The 21,180-nt window shown below is 43.8% G+C and overlaps 2 protein-coding genes across 6 annotated transcripts in view; one reads left to right on the forward strand and one right to left on the reverse strand.

Moving 5' to 3' along the window:
- The window catches only part of LOC110531483 (calcium-binding protein 2), a 10,941-nt gene extending 5,475 nt beyond the window's left edge, over window positions 1–5,466 (forward strand). For both annotated transcript variants that reach the window (XM_021614689.3, XM_090183542.1), the window contains 4 exons: window positions 311–454; window positions 1,736–1,845; window positions 2,170–2,317; window positions 3,833–5,466. In XM_021614689.3, the coding sequence (XP_021470364.1) occupies window positions 311–454; window positions 1,736–1,845; window positions 2,170–2,317; window positions 3,833–3,861 (431 nt within the window). In that variant the 3' untranslated portion in view covers window positions 3,862–5,466. The remainder of the gene's footprint in view (window positions 1–310; window positions 455–1,735; window positions 1,846–2,169; window positions 2,318–3,832) is intronic.
- The window catches only part of LOC110531484 (tudor domain-containing protein 7B), a 44,764-nt gene continuing 28,959 nt past the window's right edge, over window positions 5,376–21,180 (reverse strand). For 2 of the 4 annotated variants that reach the window (XM_090183540.1, XM_036987361.2), the window contains exons 6-19: window positions 20,733–20,983; window positions 19,187–19,812; window positions 18,720–18,936; window positions 18,417–18,528; window positions 18,035–18,237; window positions 17,724–17,858; window positions 16,925–17,008; window positions 16,231–16,365; window positions 15,668–15,781; window positions 13,728–13,864; window positions 13,059–13,555; window positions 9,183–9,366; window positions 8,775–8,935; window positions 5,376–7,988 (exon numbers count right to left, since the gene is read on the reverse strand). In XM_090183540.1, coding sequence (XP_090039666.1) covers window positions 7,768–7,988; window positions 8,775–8,935; window positions 9,183–9,366; window positions 13,059–13,555; window positions 13,728–13,864; window positions 15,668–15,781; window positions 16,231–16,365; window positions 16,925–17,008; window positions 17,724–17,858; window positions 18,035–18,237; window positions 18,417–18,528; window positions 18,720–18,936; window positions 19,187–19,812; window positions 20,733–20,983 — 3,077 coding nt within the window. In that variant the 3' untranslated portion in view covers window positions 5,376–7,767. Of the gene's footprint in view, window positions 7,989–8,774; window positions 8,936–9,182; window positions 9,367–13,058; window positions 13,556–13,727; window positions 13,865–15,667; window positions 15,791–16,047; window positions 16,140–16,230; window positions 16,366–16,924; window positions 17,009–17,723; window positions 17,859–18,034; window positions 18,238–18,416; window positions 18,529–18,719; window positions 18,937–19,186; window positions 19,813–20,732; window positions 20,984–21,180 lie in introns of those variants that run through there. The other 2 variants (XR_016483101.1, XM_090183541.1) reach the window with 2 other exon arrangements.

The following is a 21,180-nucleotide window of genomic DNA, read 5'->3' on the forward strand; positions in this document are numbered from 1 at the left end:
CAGTAGAATGCTTTATTTCAAGTAGGTTGACCAGTAGCACCACTCAATACATTGAGCTCGTATTACTCAAGTTAGGATTCAGCCAGACATTATATTTGTAAAAGGGGGGTAGCTTTGAGTCATCCATAGAAATAGCATGACTAGAATGGACAAAACTCCCCTCAGACCACAGAACTTATCAATATGGCTGTCAGCCCAGCCATCACAGAATGTTGACTTGGGAATAAGAATGGGAATGTTCTTTCTAGTAATTCGACTTCCATGGTGTCATTATCACCTTCTGACCTCTAACATTTGACGTTTGGAGCAGAGCTGGACTTTGCCTTCAAGGAGTTTGACTACGACTGCGACGGCTACCTGAACTACAAGGACGTGGCAGAGTGCATGAGGACCATGGGCTACATGCCCACTGAGATGGAGCTTCTGGAAATAGTACAACAGATTAAGATGAGGAGTGAGTGTCTTATAACTGTTATATAGCTGTTATGGACCTGTTACAGACCTGTTATAACCTGTTACAGACCTGTTATAACCTGTTACAAACCTGTTACAGACCTACTATAACCTGTTATAGACCTGTTATAACCTGTTACAGACCTGTTACATATCTGTTATAACCTGTTACAGACCTGTTACAGATCTGTTATAACCTGTTACAGACCTGTTACAGATCTGTTGTAACCTGTTACAGACCTGCTATAAGATGTTATAGACCTGTTATAACCTGTTACAGACCTGTTACAGATCTGTTATAACCTGTTACAGACCCGTTACAGATCTGTTGTAACCTGTTACAGACCTGTTATAGACCTGTTTTAACCTGTTACAGACCTGTTTTAACCTGTTACAGACTTGTTTTAACCTGTTACATACAGACCTGTTATAACCTGTTACAGACCAGTTACAGACCAGTTATAGACCTGTTACAAACCTGTTATAGACCCATTACAGACCTGTTATAGACATGTTTTAACCTGTTACAGACCAGTTACAGACCAGTTATAGACCTGTTACAAACCTGTTATAGGCCTGTTACAGACCTGCTATAACCTGTTACAGACCTGTTACAGATATGTTATAACATGTTACAGACCTGTCAAAACCTGTTATAGACCTGTTATAAATCTGTTACAGACCTGTTATAAATCTGTTACAGACCTGTTATAACCTGTAACAGACCTGTTATAAATCTGTTACAGACCTGTTATAACCTGTAACAGACCTGTTATAAATCTGTTACAGACCTGTTATAAATCTGTTACAGACCTGTTATAACCTGTAAGAGACCTGTTATAAATCTGTTACAGACCTGTTATAACCTGTAACAGACCTGTTATAAATCTGTTACAGACCTGTTATAACCTGTAACAGACCTATTATAAATCTGTTACAGACCTGTTATAACCTGTAACAGACCTGTTATAACCTGTAACAGACCTGTTATAACCTGTTATAGACCTGTAACAGACCTGTTATAACCTGTAACAGACCTGTTATAACCTGTTCTAACCTGTTACAGACCCGTTATAGTTCTGCTGGAGATCAAGATGAGGATTGTGTGATATGACTGCTGAAGAGGGAGAAAGAGAGATGGAGAAAGACAGAGAGAAAGACAGAGAGGAGAACAGATACAGACTCGTGTCAATGTAGTGACATGACTGACATGACTGTTGATTGGTGTGTTGGTCCAGTCCCTATCTGTGTCCTGATTGTTGATTGGTATGTTTCTCTGCAGTGGGTGGTCTGATGGATTTTGATGACTTCTGTGAGCTAATGGGTCCCAGGATAATGGGGGAGACTGTTGACATGCTGGGGCTGAAGGAGCTCAGATCAGCCTTCTCTCAGGTAAGAGATTGAGATTGGAACCAAATGACACTACAAATAAAAACACCGGCATTATAACTCAAAAGTTCATCCTCCAGCGTTTACATCCTTGCATGATTGAGCTGACCTACTCTTCCTCAAATTCAGATTCAGCCCTCAACCAATATTAACTCACCTGTTTACTTAATCACCCCCATCCTCTCGTCCTCAACATCCTCTCCTCACCTCTCCCCTCACTTCTCCTCATTCCTCCTCACCTCTCCTCACTCCTCCTCTCACCCCTCCTCGCCTCTCCTCTCACCTCTCCTCGCCTCACCCCTCTCCCCTCCTCACCTCTCCTCTCAGTTTGACCAAGACTGTGATGGGAAAATCAGTCAGGATGAGATGAAGGAAGCGGTGAAGTGTTTTCTGGGGGAGAAACTGAAGAAAGGAGAGCTGGAAGATATCCTCAAGGAGATTGACATCAATGGAGATGGAAGCGTCGACTTTGACGGTGAGGAGATAATTGTGCACACACACAGACGTGTACGATCACTTACAGTTCCAGTCAAAAGTTTGGATACACCTACTCATTCAAGGGTTTTTCTTTATTTTTACTATTTTCTACATTGTAGAATAATAGTGAAGACATCAAAAATATGGAATCATGTAGTAACCAAAAAGTGTTAAATAAATCCAAATATATTTTAGATTTTAGATTCTTTAAAGTAGCCACCCTTTGCCTTGAATGTCACTCTTGGCATTCTCTCAACCAGCTTCACCTGGGATGCTTTTCCAACAGTCTGCTGAGCACAGGTTGGCTGATTTTCCTTCACTCTGCGGTCCAACTCATCCCAAACCATCTCATTTGGGTTGAGGCCGAGTGATTGTGGATGCCAGGTCATCTGATGCAGCACTCCATCACTCTCCTTATTGGTCAAATAGCCCTTACACAGCCTGGAGGTGTGTTGCGTCATTGTCCTGTTGAAAAACAAATGATAGTCCCACAAAGCGCAAACCGGATGGGATATAGCTGCAGAATGCTGCGGTAGCCATATTGGTTAAGTGTGCCTTGAAATGTAAATACATCACAGACAGGGTCACCAGCAAAGCACCCCCACACCCTCAGACCTCCTCCTCCTCCTTGCTTCATGGTGGGAACCACACATGCGGAGATCATCCGTTCACCTTCTCTGCGTCTCACAAAGACATGGCGGTTGGAACCAAAAATCTAAAATTTGGACTCATCAGACCAAAGGACAGATTTCCACCTGTCTAATGTCCATTGCTCGTGTTTCTTGGCCCAAGCAAGTCTTCTTCTTATTTGTGTCCTTTAGTAGTGGTTTCTTTGCCGCAATTCGACTATGAAGATCTGATTCACACAGTCTCCTCTGAACAGTTGTTGTTGAAATGTGTCTGTTACTTGAACTCTGTGAAGCATTTATTTGGGCTGCAATTTCTGAGGCTGGTAACTAATGAACTTATCCTCTGCAGCAGAGGTAAGTCTGGGTCTTCCTTTCCTGTGGTGGTCCTCATGAGAGCCAGTTTCATTATAGAGCTTGATGGTTTTTACGACTGCACTTGAAGAAATTGTCTGGATTGACTGACCTTCATGTCTTAAAGTAATGATGGAGACATGAAGGTCAGTCATTTCTCTTTGCTTATTTGAGCTGTTCTTGCCATAATATGGACTTTTACCAAACAGGGCTAACTTCTGTATACCACCCCCTTACCTTGTCACAACACAGCTGATTGGCTCAAACGCATTAAGAAGGAAAGAAATTCCACAATTCCATGTTGATTTGTTTAATACTTTTTTTTGGTTACTACATGATTCGATGTGTGTTATTTCCTAGTTTTGATGTCTTCACTATTATTCCAGAATGTATAAAATAGTAAAAATAAAGAAAATCCCTGGAATGAGTAGGTGTGTCCAAACCTTTGACTGGTACACACACACACAATTCTCTAACGCAGTGGTGGCCAAACATGTTGTGGCCTTTCTAATTTCCCCTCTCTTGCCTCCCAGAGTTCGTCATGATTCTGTCCATTCGATAAGCGCTGGAAGACCTGAGAGGACGCTATATCGTTTTAATGAATCTTGTTAGACTAAGACGAGATAACATTGTATGTGTGCATCTGTGTGTACTACTACACATGTACTACCGTTTAAAAGTTTGGGGTCACTTAGAAATGGTCTTGTTTTTGAAAGAAAAGCCATTTTTTTGTCCATTAAAATAACATGAAATTGATCAGAAATACAGTGTAGACATTGTTGATGTTGTAAATGACTATTGTAGTTGGAAACAGCTGATTTTTAATGGAATATCTACATAGGCGTACAGAGGCCCATTATCAGCAACCATCACTCCTGTGTTCCAATGGCACATTGTGTTAGCTAACCCAAGTTTATCATTTTAAAAGGCTAATTGATCATTAGAAAAACCTTTTGTAATTATGTTAGCACAGCTGAAAACTGTTGTTCTGATTAAAGAAGCAATACAATGGGCCTTCTTTAGACTAGTTGAGTATCTGGAGCGTCAGCATTTGTGGGTTCAATTACAGGCACAGAATGGCCAGAAACAATAACTTTCATCTGAAACTCGTCAGTCTATTCTTGTTCTGAGAAATGGTGTTTTACGGGTACTATTTAATGAAGCTGCCAGTTGAGGACTTGAGGTGTCTGTTTCTCAAACTAGACACTAATGTACTTCTCCTCATGCTCAGTTGTGCACCGTGGCCTCCCACTCTTTTCATTCTGGTTAGAGTCAGTTTGCGCTGTTCTGTGAAGGGATTAGTACACAGCGTTGTACGAGATCTTCAGTTTCTTGGCAATTTCTCACATGAAATAGCCTTCATTTCTCAGAACAGGAATAGACTGACAAGTTTCAAAATAAAGTTATTTGTTTCTGGCCATTTTGAGCCTGTAATCAAACCCACAAATGCTAACGCTCCAGATACTCAACTAGTTTAAAGATGAGAACAGCAGTTTTCAGCTGTGCCAACATAATTGCAAAAGGGTTTTCTAATGATCGATTGGCCTTTTAAAATAATAAACTACACGTGTTTGTGTCAGTATGTATGCTACATCATATATCATCATATCCATGCCTAATGATGTAATGTGTATATCAGATCTAAGGATGAGATGTACTCCTCCCCATCCTCTCTTCTCTTCTCTCCATTCCTGCTCCCCATCCTCTGTTCCTCCCAACCTATCCTGCTCCCCATCCTCTGTTCCTCCCAACCTCTCCTGCCCCCCATCCTCTGTTCCTCCCAACCTCTTCTGCCCCCATCCTCTGTTCCTCCCAACCTATCCTGCTCCCCATCCTCTGTTCCTCCCAACCTCTTCTGCCCCCCATCCTCTGTTCCTCCCAACCTATCCTGCTCCCCATCCTCTGTTCCTCCCAACCTCTTCTGCCCCCCATCCTCTGTTCCTCCCAACCTATCCTGCTCCCCATCCTCTGTTCCTCCCAACCTCTTCTGCCCCCATCCTCTGTTCCTCCCAACCTATCCTGCTCCCCATCCTCTGTTCCTCCCAACCTCTCCTGCCCCCCATCCTCTTTAATGTATTTGGGTTATTTATCTATTTATTGACACTGATGTGATATGACATGTAGATAAGTTACCATATTGCTATTTGAATAAAGAATTTGAATTTCATTATGAGTGACAACTACAGACAACAACAAAAAAGTTACGTTTTCTTTCTGTCTCGGTATGAACTTAACTTCTGCAAACAACTTGGCAAAGTTGACCATTTAACATTATTTCTAAAACGTTTTACATACTGTATGCAGTCAACCTCCAGTCTAAATGTCAACGAAAATAAAACCAATACGCTTTAAAGGGATAGTTCAGCGATTTTACATATTTTTGTTTCCTCCCCATGAAAGCAGTGTATTTTAACAAAACCAAAGTGTTTTGTTGACTGATTTCAAAGTTAGGAAAAAATATCTAAATATGTAAAAATGGCTGAATTACCCCTTAACGCCAAGTAGATATTCTGTTCTCAGCTAAACTCCAGCCAAACCATCACTCCCAACGGTAATTCAACAGTTCAGCAAAATGTCCAATATATCGTGCAGTACTAGCCTAATATTGTAACAAACTAGAGTTTTTCTCAGTTCACATGGCCAGAAAAAACCCTTGGCCCCTAAGGATATCTGCAGAAAGTCTTGTCGTCTGGCACAAATTCAACACTTGAAAAATAAATAAATGAAAACCCACTTTAATTTTTTTCCCGACCGATCTAAGTCACATGAGCGGGAAATAGAAATAACAATGGCTTCTTTGCATCATCAACTGACTAGAAACAATGATTTTTAGAGAGACAGTTCAGCGATTTTTACCTTCAAAGCAGTCTATGGACCAAAAGATTGGCTGAACTATCCCTTTAAGTATGTTTTGTAAACCTTCATGACGTCAGCCTGAAGTGTACAGGTCTCGGTAAAGGCCTTCATACTGTAACTGTCTTAATTAACAGTCTTTGATAAGTTGAGTTACAGTGCATTTGGAAAGTAATCAGACACCTTGACTTTTTCCACATTTTGTTACACTACAGCCTTAGTTTCCCCCCCTTATCAGTCTGTCATTATATATTATAATGTGTAAAGCAAAAACAGGTTTAGAAATGTTTGCACATTTATAAAAAATACAAAACTGAAATATCACATTTACATAACTATTCAGACCTTTTACTCAGTACTTTGTTTAAGCACCGTCAGCAGTGATTACAGCCTCAAGTCTCCTTGGGTATGACGCTACAAGCTTGACACACCTGTATGGGGAGTTTTTCCCATTCCTCTCAAGCTCGGTCAGGTTGGATGGGGAGCATCGCTGCACAGCTATTTTCAGATCACTCCAGAGATGTTCGATCAGGTTTAAGTCCGGGCTCTGGCTGGGCCAATCAAGGACATTCAGAGACTTGTCCCAAAGCCACTCCTGCTTTGTCTTGGTTGCGTGCTTAGGGTCATTGTCATCAAGGATCTCTCTGTACTTTGCTCCGTTCATCTTTCCCTCAACCCTGACTAGATTCTCAGCCCCTGCTGCTGAAAAACATCCCCACAGCATGATGCTGCCACGTTTCACCTTAGGGATGGTGCCAGGTTTTCTCCAGACGTGATGCTTGCCATTCAGGCCAAAAAGAGTTCAATCTTGGTTTCATCAGACCAGAGAATCTTGTTTCTCATAGTGTGAGAGTCCTTTAGGTGCCTTTTGGTAAACTCCAAGTGGGCTGTCATGTGCCTTTTACTGAGGAGTGCCTTCCATCTGGCCACCCAACCATAAAGGCCTGATTGGTTGAGTGCTGTTTTTTTTTAAATAAAAAGCTGTTTCCGCTTTGTCATTATCGGGTATTGTGTGAAAATTGATGAGAAAAAAATATATATTTAATCCATTTTAGAATAAGGTTGTAATGTAACAAAATGTGGAAAAAGTCAAGGGGTCTGAATAGTTTGAATGCACTGTAAATACTTCTTGTGCTTTGATTGTTAATGCAGCTTATGTATCACATACATATTTATTGAGTCAAGAAAACAAAAGTACAATATGAGCGAAGGTGTCAGGAAACCCATCCCATATCAAAGGCTAGACATTCAACAGATTATGACAACCCCTCTGTGTGGCAAAGCTTTTAGGGAAGTCGGCACGATGGTGATATTATTGAGCTTTTGATCAGAATGCCATTCTATACTGTGAGCGAGTGTGTTTCCCCCCACTCTCAAGCACAACATGTCCAAGTCTCCTCTCCTTCCAACTGTCTCCCATTGTAACGGCAACAGTTCTGCTTTCTCATAGCAACATCCGTAGAAAAGTCCAGCATCCAACTACACGTAGATATCCAAAACAAATGTTTATACTTTATTATATATATTTTTTTACATTTGTTTTGAATAGACCTACCTAGTTGTTCCTGCCATAACCAGCACTCTAGATGCACTGTTGTGCACAGGGTTGATCTAACTACACTTCTTTGGTGAGTTCGTCAGCGAACTCGGCCATGATGTCGTGAACCCAGACGTCCTTCTCCTCCTGCGAGGTGTCAACCAGGAAGACGGTCAACTTCCTGTCCCAGGGGTGATGCGCATCCTGTACGGCCTCCAGCTGGGCCACCAGCGGCTTCTTCTCCACATGGTTCCGAAACAAGATGGAAGCCTCCTCTGACCACTGCCTCAGCTTCACTCCTATTGGTGGAGAAGAAATGTTAGCCAATCAACAAGCTTCATACGAAAAAAACTATCCTCTGACTTCTGTATGAGAAATAGGCAAGTAAAAATTTTAATTTCATGAAATGGGAAAAAAAAGTAAAGTAAAACATTTATATCACATATATCGTTTAAACCAGAGGTGTCAAACTAATTTTGTCCCAGGGGCAGAATTCGATCTTCAACAAGGTCCGGAGGGCTACACTGAAAATTTCCTCGTGGTCATAATTAGCAAAAAAGATAGTCCTCTATTAATCATTTTGGGGATTTTCTATGCTCCCTGACAGTCTAGGTTTAATTTCAGTGATAATTAGAGAGGTATAAAATGTAAGTGGTTTAAATGTAAGTCCATTGTCCTTTCTACACAGTTTAAATGTGGTTTTAATCCATTTAAATTAGTTCCCCCGTCCACCAAAAACAGTTCCCCCTTCCGGATCTGGCCCGTATGTGTCACCCCTGCTCTAAACTCATGACTAACACTGAAGTCATTTCTCAGTTCATTTGCTATCCTGGCCACCAGAGGACTCCCTACTCAAACAATCTGTATGTTCATAATTAATGGACTAATCTAGACATTAACAAGCTCAAGGACCATGTGACACATTCCAGAGGTATTTGTTCACAACAACACAGGCATATAAGGGACATAACTTTTTTTCCAAAATGTGCAGATCAGAAGAACCACTTGTTTCTGATTCTTTTGCAGTCTGGGTGCATTCCGAAGTCTACGCTATATGGTTGCCTGGGGCAACTCTCCTTAGTTACCTGCGAGTTGTGCGGTGATGCCCTGGAATGGTAGCAGTCGGAACTCCTGTATGAGGGGGCGGAGCTGTGTGCCGCTGACCAGCTCATGTTTACCATAGTCCAGTTCATAGACCGACACCAGACCGTTGGTCAACACCCCCTTCACCAGCACACGGTGCCAACTGGGAGGGCACAGAGATGTCAATTAATCAAGTTAAATCAATCAAGAGGTTGTTAATTCAAGTTAATCCGTAGCCTGGGTGCCCAATTTAGTACACTGTTAATGAATGCAGTCAGACAGATCTTACTAGAAGACCTACCCAAATCCCTCATACACACTCCTGGGCTACAGTGGCCCAACACACTCCCAAGAAACATTAACCCCCCCCCCCCCCCCCCACTGCTCCCATCCACTACCAACATACTTACTTGTTCTCTACTTTGGCAGCATATATCTGGTTCTTCTCCCCTTTGAGAGGCTTCTCCTCTGTTTTATTATAGTACAGGATCATCTCTTCCATCAGAACCACCAGCTTGTACATATCTCTCCAAGGTTGCACTACGAAGTGGCCCGGATGACACGCCACCGACACATAGATATCCATGTTATGACCTGCAGCAGAGACCGATTTAGAGAGAGTTTGGACCATATAATTACATATAGAACACTAGAATTGACTTTGGCATCCTAGCAACATGATTAAATATTGGGCATCTTGGTCAGGAAAACTTGGTCAGGTAACTGATCAAATGTTAAAATATTGTATAAAACAATGCATTTGTAGATACAGTCAGATCCCAAATTATTGGCAACCTTTTTTTTTTGCTCATCTTTATCAAGGGTGCCAATAATTTGGGAACTCGCTGTATATGTGAACAGTAGGGAAACTATGTAATAATAATAATAATAATAATAATGGCGCCGGAGGGGTGGCTGCCGTTTTATGGGCTCCTAACCAACTGTGCTATTTTCTTTGTTACCCCTCACATTGTTTGTAACTTATTTTATACATTAAGTTGCTGCTACTGTCTCTTAAGACCGAAAAGAGCTTCTGGACATCAGAACAGCGATGACTCACCTCGAACTGGACAAAGATTTTTTCTTTAATGAGTGGGACAGGAAGGATATACTGCTTTCCGGAGACCAGTCCGCGTGAAGAAAAGGCGGAGATACAGAGGGAGAATGTCGGGACGCCTTGTTAGGATCTGTAGGCGAGTGAGTAAATCACCACTGCCATCGGTTCTATTGGCTAACGTGCAATCACTGGAAAACAAACTCAAAGATCTACGGTCGAGACTATCCTACCAACGGGACATTAAAAACTGATATTTTGTGTGTCACCGAGTCGTGGCTGAACGACGACGTGGATAATATAGAGCTGGCTGGGTTTTCCGTGTATCGGCAGGACAGAGCAGCTACGTCTGGTAAGACCGGGGCGGGGTGTGTGTCTATTTGACAATAACTGCTGGTGCACAATGTATAATATTAAAGAAGTATCGAGGTATTGCTCGGCTGTAAGCTGTAGAACACAATATCTATATTATTCGTAGCCGTCCATTTACCACCACAGACCGATGCTGGCACTAAGACCACACTCAACCAACTTTATAAGGCCATAATCAAACAAGAAAATGCTCATCCAGAAGCAGCGCACCTAGTGGCCGGGGACTTTAATAGAGACAAATAAATCTGTTTTATCTCATTTCTATCAGCATGTCACATGTGCAACCAGAGGGAAAAAAATTCAAGACACCACACACAGAGACACTTACAAAGCTCTCCCTCACCATCCATTTGGCAAATCTGACCATAACTCTATCCTCCTGATTCCTGCTTACAAGCAAAAACTAAAGCAGGAAGTACCAGTGACACGCTCAATACGGAAGTGGTAAGATGACGCGGATGCTACTCTCCAGGAGGAGTACACCACCTCAGTCACCGGCTTCATCAATAAGTGCATATCTTACATATCTCAACCAGAAGCAATGGATTACAGGCAACATCTGCACCGAAATAAAGGCTAGATCCTGCCGCTTTCAAGGAGCGTGACACTAATCTGGATGCTCTATAAGAAGTCCCGCTATTTCCTCAGACGAACCATCTAACAGGCAAAGCCAGACAGATTACCAGGGCATGTACTCAGAGCACGCGTGGACCATCTGGCAAGTGTCTTCACTGACATTTTCAATCTCTCCCTGACCAAGTCTGTAATACCCACATATTTTAAGCAGACCACCATAGTCCCTGTGGTGAATCCGAAGGTAACCTGCCTAAATGACTACCGCCCCGTAAGCACTCACGTCAGTAGCTATGAAGTGTTTTGAAAGGCTGGTCATGGCTCACATCAATACCATCATCCCGGAAACCCTAGACCCACTCCAATTCGCATACTGCCCCAACAGATCCACAGGTGACGTAATCTCAATCCCACTCCGCACTGCTCTTTCCCACCTGGACAAAACGAACACCTATGTGAGAATGCTGTTAATTGACTACAGCTCAGCGTTCAACACCATAGTGCCCACAAAGCTCATCACTCTGGGACCCTGGGACTAAACACCTCCCTCTGAAACTGTATCCTGGACGACCTGATGGGCCACCCCCAGGTGTTAAGGGTAGGCAACAACACATCTGCCACACTGATCCTTAACACCGGGGCCCATTAAGGGTGCATGCTCAGTCCTCTCCTGTACTCACTGTTCACTCATGACTGCATGGTCAAGTACGACTCCAACACAATTATTAAGTTTGCTGACGACACAACAGTGTCAGGCCTGATCACCGACAACGATGAGACAGCCTATAGGGAGGAGGTCAGAGACATGGCAGTGTGGTGCCAGGACAACAACCTCTCCCTCAATGTGAGTAAGACAAAGAGCTGATCGTGGAATATGGGAAAAAGCGAGCCAAACAGAACCCCATTCTCATCGACTGGGTTGTAGTGAAGCAGGTTGAGAGCTTCAAGTTCCTTGGTGTCCACATCAGCAACAAACTATCATGGTCCAAACACACCAAGAAAGTCGTGAAGAGGGCACGACAACGCCTATTCCCCCTTAGGAGACTGAAAAGATTTGGCATGGGTGCTCAGAAGTTCGACAGCTGCACAATCAAGAGCATCCTGACCTTTGTTTTTACACTGCTGCTACTCGCTGTTATCTATGCAAAGTCACCTCGACTAATTACCTTGACGAACCTGCACCCCCGCACATTTACTCTGTACCGGTACCACCTGTATATAACCTTGTCATTGTTATGTCATTTTATTGTGTTATTTTAGTTAATTTAGTAAATATTTTCTTAATTAACTCTATTTCTTGAACTGCATTGTTGGTTAAGGGCTTGTAAGTAAGCATTTCACGGTAAGGTCTAGTTAGTTGCACAGCTATTTTCAGGTCTCTCTAGAGATGTTCGATCGGGTTCAAGTCCGAGCTCTGGCTGGGCCACTCAAGGACATTCAGAGACTTGTCTTGAAGCTACTCCTGTGTTGTCTTGGCTGTGTGCTTAGGGTCGTTGTCCTGTTGAAAGGTGAACCCTGTTGGAAGGTGAGCGCTCTAGAGCACGTTTTCATCAAGGATCTCTCTGTACTTTGCTCCATTCATCTTTTCCTCACACCTGACACGTCTCCCAATCCCTGCCACTGAAAAACATCCCCACATCATGATGCTGCCACCACCATGCTTCAACGTAGGGATGGTGCCAGGTTTTCTCCAGACGTGATGCTTGGCATTCAGGCCAAAAATACTTCAATCTTGGTTTCATCAGACCAGAGAATCTTGTTTCTCATAGTCTGAGTCTTTAAGTGCCTTTTGGCAAACTCCAAACGGGCTGCCTTTTACTAAAGAGTGGCTTCGTCTGGCCACTCTACTATAAAGGCCTGATTGGTGGAGTGCTGCAGAGATGGTTGTCCTTCTGGAAGATTCTACCATATCCACAGAGGAACTCTGGAGCTCTATCAGGGTGATCATCGGGTTCCTGACCAAGGCCCTTCTCCCCCAACTGCTCATTTTGGCCATAAGGCCAGCTCTAGAAAGTCTTGGTGGTTCCAAACTTCTTCCATTTAAGAATGATGGACGCTCAGTTTCAATACAAATACCAAAGGGTCTGAATACTTATGTAAACAAGGAATTTCTGTTTTTTATTTGAAAAAATATTCCAAAAAACTGTTTTTGCTTTGTCATTATGGGGTATTGTGTGTAAATTGGTAAATTGTTTTTAATCTATTTTAAAATAATGCTGTAACGTAACAAATTGTGGAAAAAGTCAAGGGGTCTGAATACTTTCCGAGTGCACTGTATGGTACTGACCTGCAGGTGGTAGTTCCAGCAGCAGAGGTAGCTTGATAGGTGTGGTGGATGAGGGAGGTGGGGGAGTCCCCGGAGATGTGCTTGTACCGCCTGTCGGCCTTGGTTCCAAGCGGGCACGTCTCAGCTGGGACTTGGTCCCGTTGGAGCTGGCTGTGGTGGTGGTTGTGGAGGTCTTGGGGGTAGAGGTGAGGGTGGCAGTGGAGGTACAAGTGGAGGTCTTGGGGGTAGAGGTGAGGGTGGCAGTGGAGGTACAAGTGGAGGTCTTGGGGGTAGAGGTGAGGGTGGCAGTGGAGGTACAAGTGGAGGTCTTGGGGGTAGAGGTGAGGGTGGCTGTGGAGGTACAAGTGGAGGTCTTGGGGGTAGAGGTGAGGGTGGCAGTGGAGGTACAAGTGGAGGTCTTGGGGGTAGAGGTGAGGGTGGCAGTGGAGGTACAAGTGGAGGTCTTGGGGGTAGAGGTGAGGGTGGCAGTGGAGGTACAAGTGGAGGTCTTGGAAGGGCTGTGATAAGAGAAGATGAAATATATACTATTGTCAATTGTCAAAGAGCCACTCAAAAGTGTATTTTTCCTAACCCCAACCACTCAAGAAAGCGGAGTTCGCACAACGGCAGGAGATTCCACACTGTGTAGGATTCAGGAACTGGCTTGTTGAAATGGACTCCCAGCCCTACCAGTGGTCCCCTCTGTGTTTGAAGAGATCCGAAGCAGCCATTTGGCGGTTGAGACTCCTCGCGGGGTCCTGGAAGTTCTTGTCCGGGAACAGGTAGACATGGGCTACACTGCGCTTGGTCTCATCCAGCTTGTCGATCTGTGGAGAGAGGTCGGGGAGTGGATAAGAAGCCCAATATTTCAATACACAAACATATTTATCATACAAAACAGTCCAATCTCAGAGTGACGTTTCCAATGTTTACTCAGCAAAGATGTAACAGCTGAATACACACATTCAATACAGTGGAGTGTCCATTTCTACCCTGAGCCCTCACCCCCTCCCTTCCACTAAGATGTACTTCAGTACTTTTCCTTCATCCAGGATTTATCCATGCTCTCCTGGATTAAATATTTATTTTGTTATTCAGCAATCTACACACAATACCGCACAATGACAAAAAACAGAAATACCTTATTTAAATAAGTATTCAGACCCTTTGCTATGAGATGTTTCAACAACTTGATTGGAGTCCACCTGGGGTAAATTCAATTGATTGGACATGATTTGAAACGGCACACACCTGTCTATATAAGGTCCCACAGTTCACGTCAGAGCAAAAACCAAGCCATGAGGTTAAAGGAATTGTCCGAGACAGGATTGTGTCGAGGCACAGATCTAGGGAAGGGTGCTAAAACATTACTGCAGCTTTGAAGGTCCCCAAGAACACTGTGGCCTCCTCATCTTTAAAATGGAAGAAGTTTGGAACCCCCAAGACTCTTCCGAGAGCTGGCCAAACTGAGAACCCGATGGTCACTCTGACAGAGCTACAGAGTTCCTCTGTGGTGATGGGAGAATCTTCCAGAAGGACAACCATCTCTGCAGCATTCCACTAATCAGGCCTTTATGATAGAGCTGCCAGACGGAAGCCATTCCTCAGTAAAAGGCACATGACAGCCCGCTTGGAGTTGGCCAAAAGGCACCTAAAGGACTCTCAGACCATGAGAAACAAGATTCTCTGGTCTGATGAAACCAAGATTGAATTCTGTAGTCTGAATGCCAAGAGTCACGTCTGGAGGAAACTTGGCAGAGAGAGATCATTGATCAAAACCTGCTTCAGAGTGCTCAGGACCTCAGACTGGGGCAAAGGTTCACCTTCCAACAGGACAACGACCCTAAGCACACAGCAAAGACAACACAGGAGTGGCTTCGGGACAAGTCTCCGAATGTCCTTGAGTGACTCAGCCAGAGCCCGGACTCGAACCTGATCGAACATCTCTGGAGAGACCTGAAAATAGCTGTGCAGCGATGTTCCCCATCCAACCTGATAGAGCTTGATAGGATCTGCAAAGACAAATGGAAGAAACTCCCCAAATAAAGGTGTACCAATCTTGTAGAGTCATAACCAAGAAGACTCGAGGCTAAGACACTGCCAAAGGTGCTTCAACAATGTACTAAGTAAAGGGTCTAAATAGTTATGTAAATATATATATATATTTTTTAATGTTTCATAAATGTGCAAAAATGTCTAAAAACTTGTTTTTGCTTTGTCATTATGGGGTATTGTGATGTCATTATGGGGTATTGTGATGTCATTATGGGGTATTGTGAGTAGATTGATGAGGAAAAACAACTATATCATCAACTTTAGAATAAGGCTGCAATGTAACAAAATGTGGAAAAAGTCAAAGGGTCTGAAAACTGTGCAAATGCTCTGTAAAACAGTAAAGATATAAAACAGTAATACAAAATCTATCACTGTTAAGAAGAATTCCGCTTTAAGTTTACGATGGTCACATATACAGGAGTATGTGTATGCATTTGTATCTCAGTGTGAGTCTATAGTATGCGTTGATAACTTCCAATATCCATTCTGAGAATGTATCACACACTCACAAAACAGATGACTAGACTTGGCATAGAACTCAATCACACTGAAAAAAAAGAGGTGTAATACATTACCTTCACACTGCAGTCTGTGGAGTTGAGCACAGCGTCTCGGAACCACTGAACAGCGTCTGGAGTCCAGGAGCCCACACCACTCACAGTCAGGTCAGCCAGACAACACTTCACCGCCTAGAGAGACTACGGCACGTCAGACTACATTACCCAGACAACACTTCACCGCCTAGAGACTACGGCACGTCAGACTTCATTACCCAGACAACACTTCACCGCCTAGAGAGACTACGGCACGTCAGACTACATTACCCAGACAACACTTCACCGCCTAGAGACTACGGCACGTCAAACCTCATTACCCAGACAACACTTCACCGCCTAGAGACTACGGCACGTCAGACTTCATTACCCAGACAACACTTCACCGCCTAGAGAGACTACGGCACGTCAGACTACATTACCCAGACAACACTTCACCGCCTAGAGAGACTACGGCATGTCAGACTACATTACCCAGACAACACTTCACCGCCTAGCAGGTCAGACTACATTACCTATACACAGACACCCCCCCCCCCCCTCCCCCTCCCACACACACACCATCTCTCCATCCATGTTCTGACCTGTGGTGGGATGGCAATCAGGTCCCATAGGAAAGGAGGTGGGACTTCCCTCAGCTCAATCACCTCCACTGAGGCCTGCACCCCCAGGTCTATGAAGAGGATGTCCAATACACGACTACCATGGAGGTTAGTGATCTATAGGAGAAACAGGGGAATGAGAGAGGGTGAAAGAGTACAGGGAAAGTGTGAGAACATAACATATGACCTGGTTGTCTAGGATGTGCTAGCATTGTGTGCTACAGATGTGGGATCTTAATTTGATCACTCTTATGTTGCTGAGAATTCTTCTGCACTGCAGGAGCTGGATGATTTATATATATATTCACTGAAAACCCACACTAACACACAGTTATTTTAAAAGTATTGCACTTTTCATGTTGCTTAATTTTGGCCAGCTAACCACAGACCAAGCAACATTATGGACTAAACGTTCAAATCCTGTTGCTGCAGGATTATTTTGCCGTGACAATACTGGTCAAACTAAGATCCTCCATCTGTATACATTTTTTACAATATTTGGTGTAGAATTGAGCTAGTTAACTTCTGTCCAGGTAAGTTACCTTCTGCTCCACCTCTTCATTGTGGGTCAAACTGAAGCTAGATGGTATGACCTTAAGGCAGAACTGTAGCTGGGACATGCAGTATCTATCCCTGCCCAAAATATTGACTGTATAGGCAACAGAATTCATCTCACCTCCACGCGAGACCATTTGCCTTTGTAGCGCGCCAGACAGCCTTTCCCACAGAACGGTCTGGACACCAGGAACTCTGACGTCCCCTGCCACGCAGAGGAGATTATGTTATCAGTATAGGACAGGATAATGTCATCAACGTGAGACAGACACTGGCAAAAAAACAAACATGAGATCTACGTTGACTCAGACTGTTGAAGCAGAACACCTCAGGTCAAAGTTAATATATCATATGTAGATTGATGACGGGGAAAAACAACAACAATTTAACCAATTTTAGAATAAGGCTGTAACGTAACAACATGTGGAAAAAGTCAAGGGGTCTGTATACACTGTATATACAATATTATGTAGCCTGGTATATATATATTAGAGAGAGAGAGAGCGAGAGAGAGAGTCTGTATTTTGTGCATCTGAACAAACCTGAACACTGTCTTAGTGAATGATAACTGGGGACTACGGTAGGGGACTACGGTAGGTACTATGTTGCCACTGGGTCAATGACAGTCAGTTCCAGTGTCATGTGATGAGATAAACTAAATAGCCTGTGTCTTAACCCCGGATTATGTTCCTTAATCTCAACTGTGTCTGGCTCTCAGCAGCCTCTTCAGAGGACGACAGACAGAAGCTCTCACACACACAGGCACACACAAGCGCTTGGGCATGCACATGCACGCACACACAGTCACACACACAGTCACACACACAGTCACACACACAGTCACACACACAGTCACACACACAGTCACACACACACACACACACACACACACACACACACACACACACACACACAGTCACCTGTGAGTAGAAGTATGCCTCAGCCTTCTCCAGGATCTCAGTGAGTTTGGCCAGACCTCGAGACGGGAGCTGGCAGTAGAAGGTCCCGTCTGAACACACACTTCTCACAGCCACGTTCATATAGGCACTGTTCACCTACAGGGAGAGAGAGAGAACCATGGATGGGTTAGACATGATCCCATTCCACTCAGATTCAAATAATATGGACTGAAAAACAGGGATTAATACAGTAGTGATGAAAGACGCTCCAGAACGTCTTCGACCCACTGACAGTGGTACAGGCAATCTCCCCTCCTATGACAGTTACCCACCTGTAGGGGGCTGGCCAGAGTCTTGTCCTGCAGGGCTTTGATACATGCAGCGTTGATGTTGACATCATCATCCTGCGACGTGTCATACAGGACCACCAATGGGGTCTGCCCTCTCTCTAGGATCTCAGCCAATAGTATCTTGCCGCTGGCCATGGACTCAAACTTCTTCAGGACAGCAGGCTCCTGGCAGAAAGGCTCCAGACCTAGGTAGGAAAACAGACGGACAGACAGCCACTTCATTAAGAAGAAGAAACTGAATCCAAACATCTGACTGTAACACTATTGTATAAAAATCAACAAGCCTTCTGCAACTTTGTGATTAAAAAAAAATATATATATATATATATATAATTCACTGTCTAAGATTGTGATCAAAACTCACCAGCCAATTGACACTTGGTGGCCTGGAAAGGCAGGTTGAAAAACTTCTCATGCAGCTCAAAAACTTTGGCCTTGCTGATGACTTCTGAAAACCCGTGATCCACATAGTAAACCTACAGATTCGCAGAAAACAGTGAAAAAAAAAAGTGGAGAGAAGTGATTCATTTTCTAAAATGTCAAACCCTAAACCCTAAACCCTCCTCCTATCCTTCAACCATTAACATGGCACCATACACCCTACGATATAGAAATCATTGTATCTTTATTCATTTCGAAGTTTCAACCAATTGACCTTTGAACTCACCTTGACCTTGTCGGCCATGACCTCTGTGACTTGTGCTCGTAGTATCTCCTCATCCTCCTCAGTCCTGACGGCAGCCAGCTGACCCGAGGTTAGGGAGGCCAGGGGTGTATCCCTTTTCTTGTCACGAGTACGGGTGTTGTTGTCCTGGCAACAGTAGAATTCTCTCATCTTGTCCTCTAGAGCCTCCTGTGCCTGGGAGTAACCCTCTCCTATGTACCTGGATGGAGGATACACAGAGAGAGAGAGAGAGGGGAGGGTAAGGAAGTATTTCACGGGAAGGTCTACACCTATTGTATTTGGCACATAAGACAAATATAATTTGATTTGAGGGGGGTAAGAAGAGAGCGAGAGGAGAATCTTTCATTTCTTTCTATTCATCCAGGTAAGGCTTAGTTAAACGGCACTGAGGGCATATTGTTACTGCACCACAACCAAACGACTCCCATGCCCATCCCACTGGTTCTTACCGGAGTATGACTCCGTTGGTATTAGCAGCCTCCCCCACCAACACAGAGGGGTACTCCTCTCGGGGGATGAGAAGAGGAGGTACAGTCTGGGTACTGAGCCTCCTCCCCACCTCCTCTCTGGCCCTGCGCTCCTCCACTGACTCCCTCCTGTTGTGGTTGTCCTCCCTGGTCCTCTTGTATAGAATGGCCCGTTTGGGGTTGTCCGGCATGGGGTATTCGATGGTGCAGAAGTCGGAGAGCAGCGAGAGATTCTCCAGGACGTGCTCGGGGAGTTTGGTTTTGTACGTGTCCAAGTAGAGTTTGGGTAAGCCGTGGGCCCATAGACCATTGCTGTATTTGACGAGAAGCTCTCCCAGTTTTTGTCTGAGGTCGGGAGAGAGGGTGGAGGGGGAGGCTGGAGGACGAGGGGAGGACGAGGGGGGGGTGAGTGGGAGGGGGCTCATGGTAGTGGTAGAGGGGGTGGTAGGGGACTTTGACTGGGGCTTGATGTCCATGGATGGGGTGAAGGCGGTGGAGGTGGGGTATTGGACTCTGGTAGGTACAGGGGATGGGGTCTGTGTTTGTGTTGATTCCTTAGCCGGGTAGAGGAGTAACTCATTGGGGTTGCTGCTGCATGGTTTCTCTACCTGGAACAGGAGGACATATTCTTCTGATAAACAGAGTCTAGAACAACCAGTGGCCAGTATGTATCAAGCATCTCAGAATAGGAGTGTTGATCTAGGATCAGGTCTTTCCTGTTCATGTAACCTTATTCATTGTGATCTAATAGTCAAAACAGATCCTAAATCAGCATATGAGACGTTTGATACATATATGCCCAGATCTAAAAACACACAAAAAGGATAATACTGTCATTATAAATCACATAATATTAAAATACTTCACACCATAGCCCTATGCAGTTGTGGGGACTTACAGGCTATTTGACTTAGAGAGTATCAACTGTTACAACAGGTATAGGGTGCAAATATTTTTGCATTTGTGAACCAGATGAGGGATGCTTATGACGGTATTACTGAACTCCATGTAAACATAGGAAATGTTTGGCTAGAAAATAAAACTCTATATACAATATCAGTATTACACTCAAACCATGTTCTGTTTATTAAGCTATACATTATTCATCCAGCTTTTAAAAATAAACTGAAATAAAGTATTTAATATATACAGGATCATAATTTGAGCTAGTTTGCTACATCAAAATAATCCTGCAGCAACAGGAAATGTGAATTATTATGTGGATTTGAATTAATGGACATTTTTGTAAGGGTTGGTAAATTTTTTCGTAAAGATATATCAAGTCTGAAATTTCAAAGTGGAAATTACAAACTTCAGAAGCCTTTTTCAACCTCAAATAGACTACACGTTTTAATGTCCTACATTGCAGGAATGTTCTCCTGCAATAGGTTGGTCAAATTAAGTTCCTACATCTGTACATTCTGTGCAGATGTGTGTCCAGTGCTCCAGGTCTTACAAAGATAGTGGTATTTCAAGTGTAATTTAATACTGTACAGCAGTATAAATACAATACAAGTTTGGTACGTACGGTGCAGATGTGTGTCCAGTGCTCCAAGTCTTTGATTGCTTCACTAGGCAGGTCCTGTTTGTACAGTTCTCTGTAGAGCTGAGGCAGCTTGGACACCCAGAAACCATTACTGTACTTGTTCAGAACCTCTCTGATACGCCCTTGCACCTGCTGGGGGTTGTAGTTCCCACCGGGTGAGGGGTTGTAGTCCTTGGGGTAGTGATGTGGCTTGGGCTTCCCCGAGACAGCATTTTCTTTGAAGTTTGTGGGAACTGGAGGAGGAAAGAGGACATTTTAGGTGAAATTGGTTATGCACGATTTGTATGAAATAATACAAGTATAGACTTGTTATTGCACAGTTTTTGGGATCATATGGAATAGAAAGTCCAGGAGTCTGTCCTGACCAGGCAGCTATAGTCTAGGGCCCAGAGAAAAACTCTGTATTACATTGCAAGAGACTTTTGGTGCC

This window comes from Oncorhynchus mykiss, chromosome 9, assembly GCF_057628025.1.
Source record: "Oncorhynchus mykiss isolate SJ-2025 chromosome 9, ASM5762802v1, whole genome shotgun sequence".
Classification (NCBI taxonomy): Eukaryota; Metazoa; Chordata; class Actinopteri; order Salmoniformes; family Salmonidae; genus Oncorhynchus; species Oncorhynchus mykiss.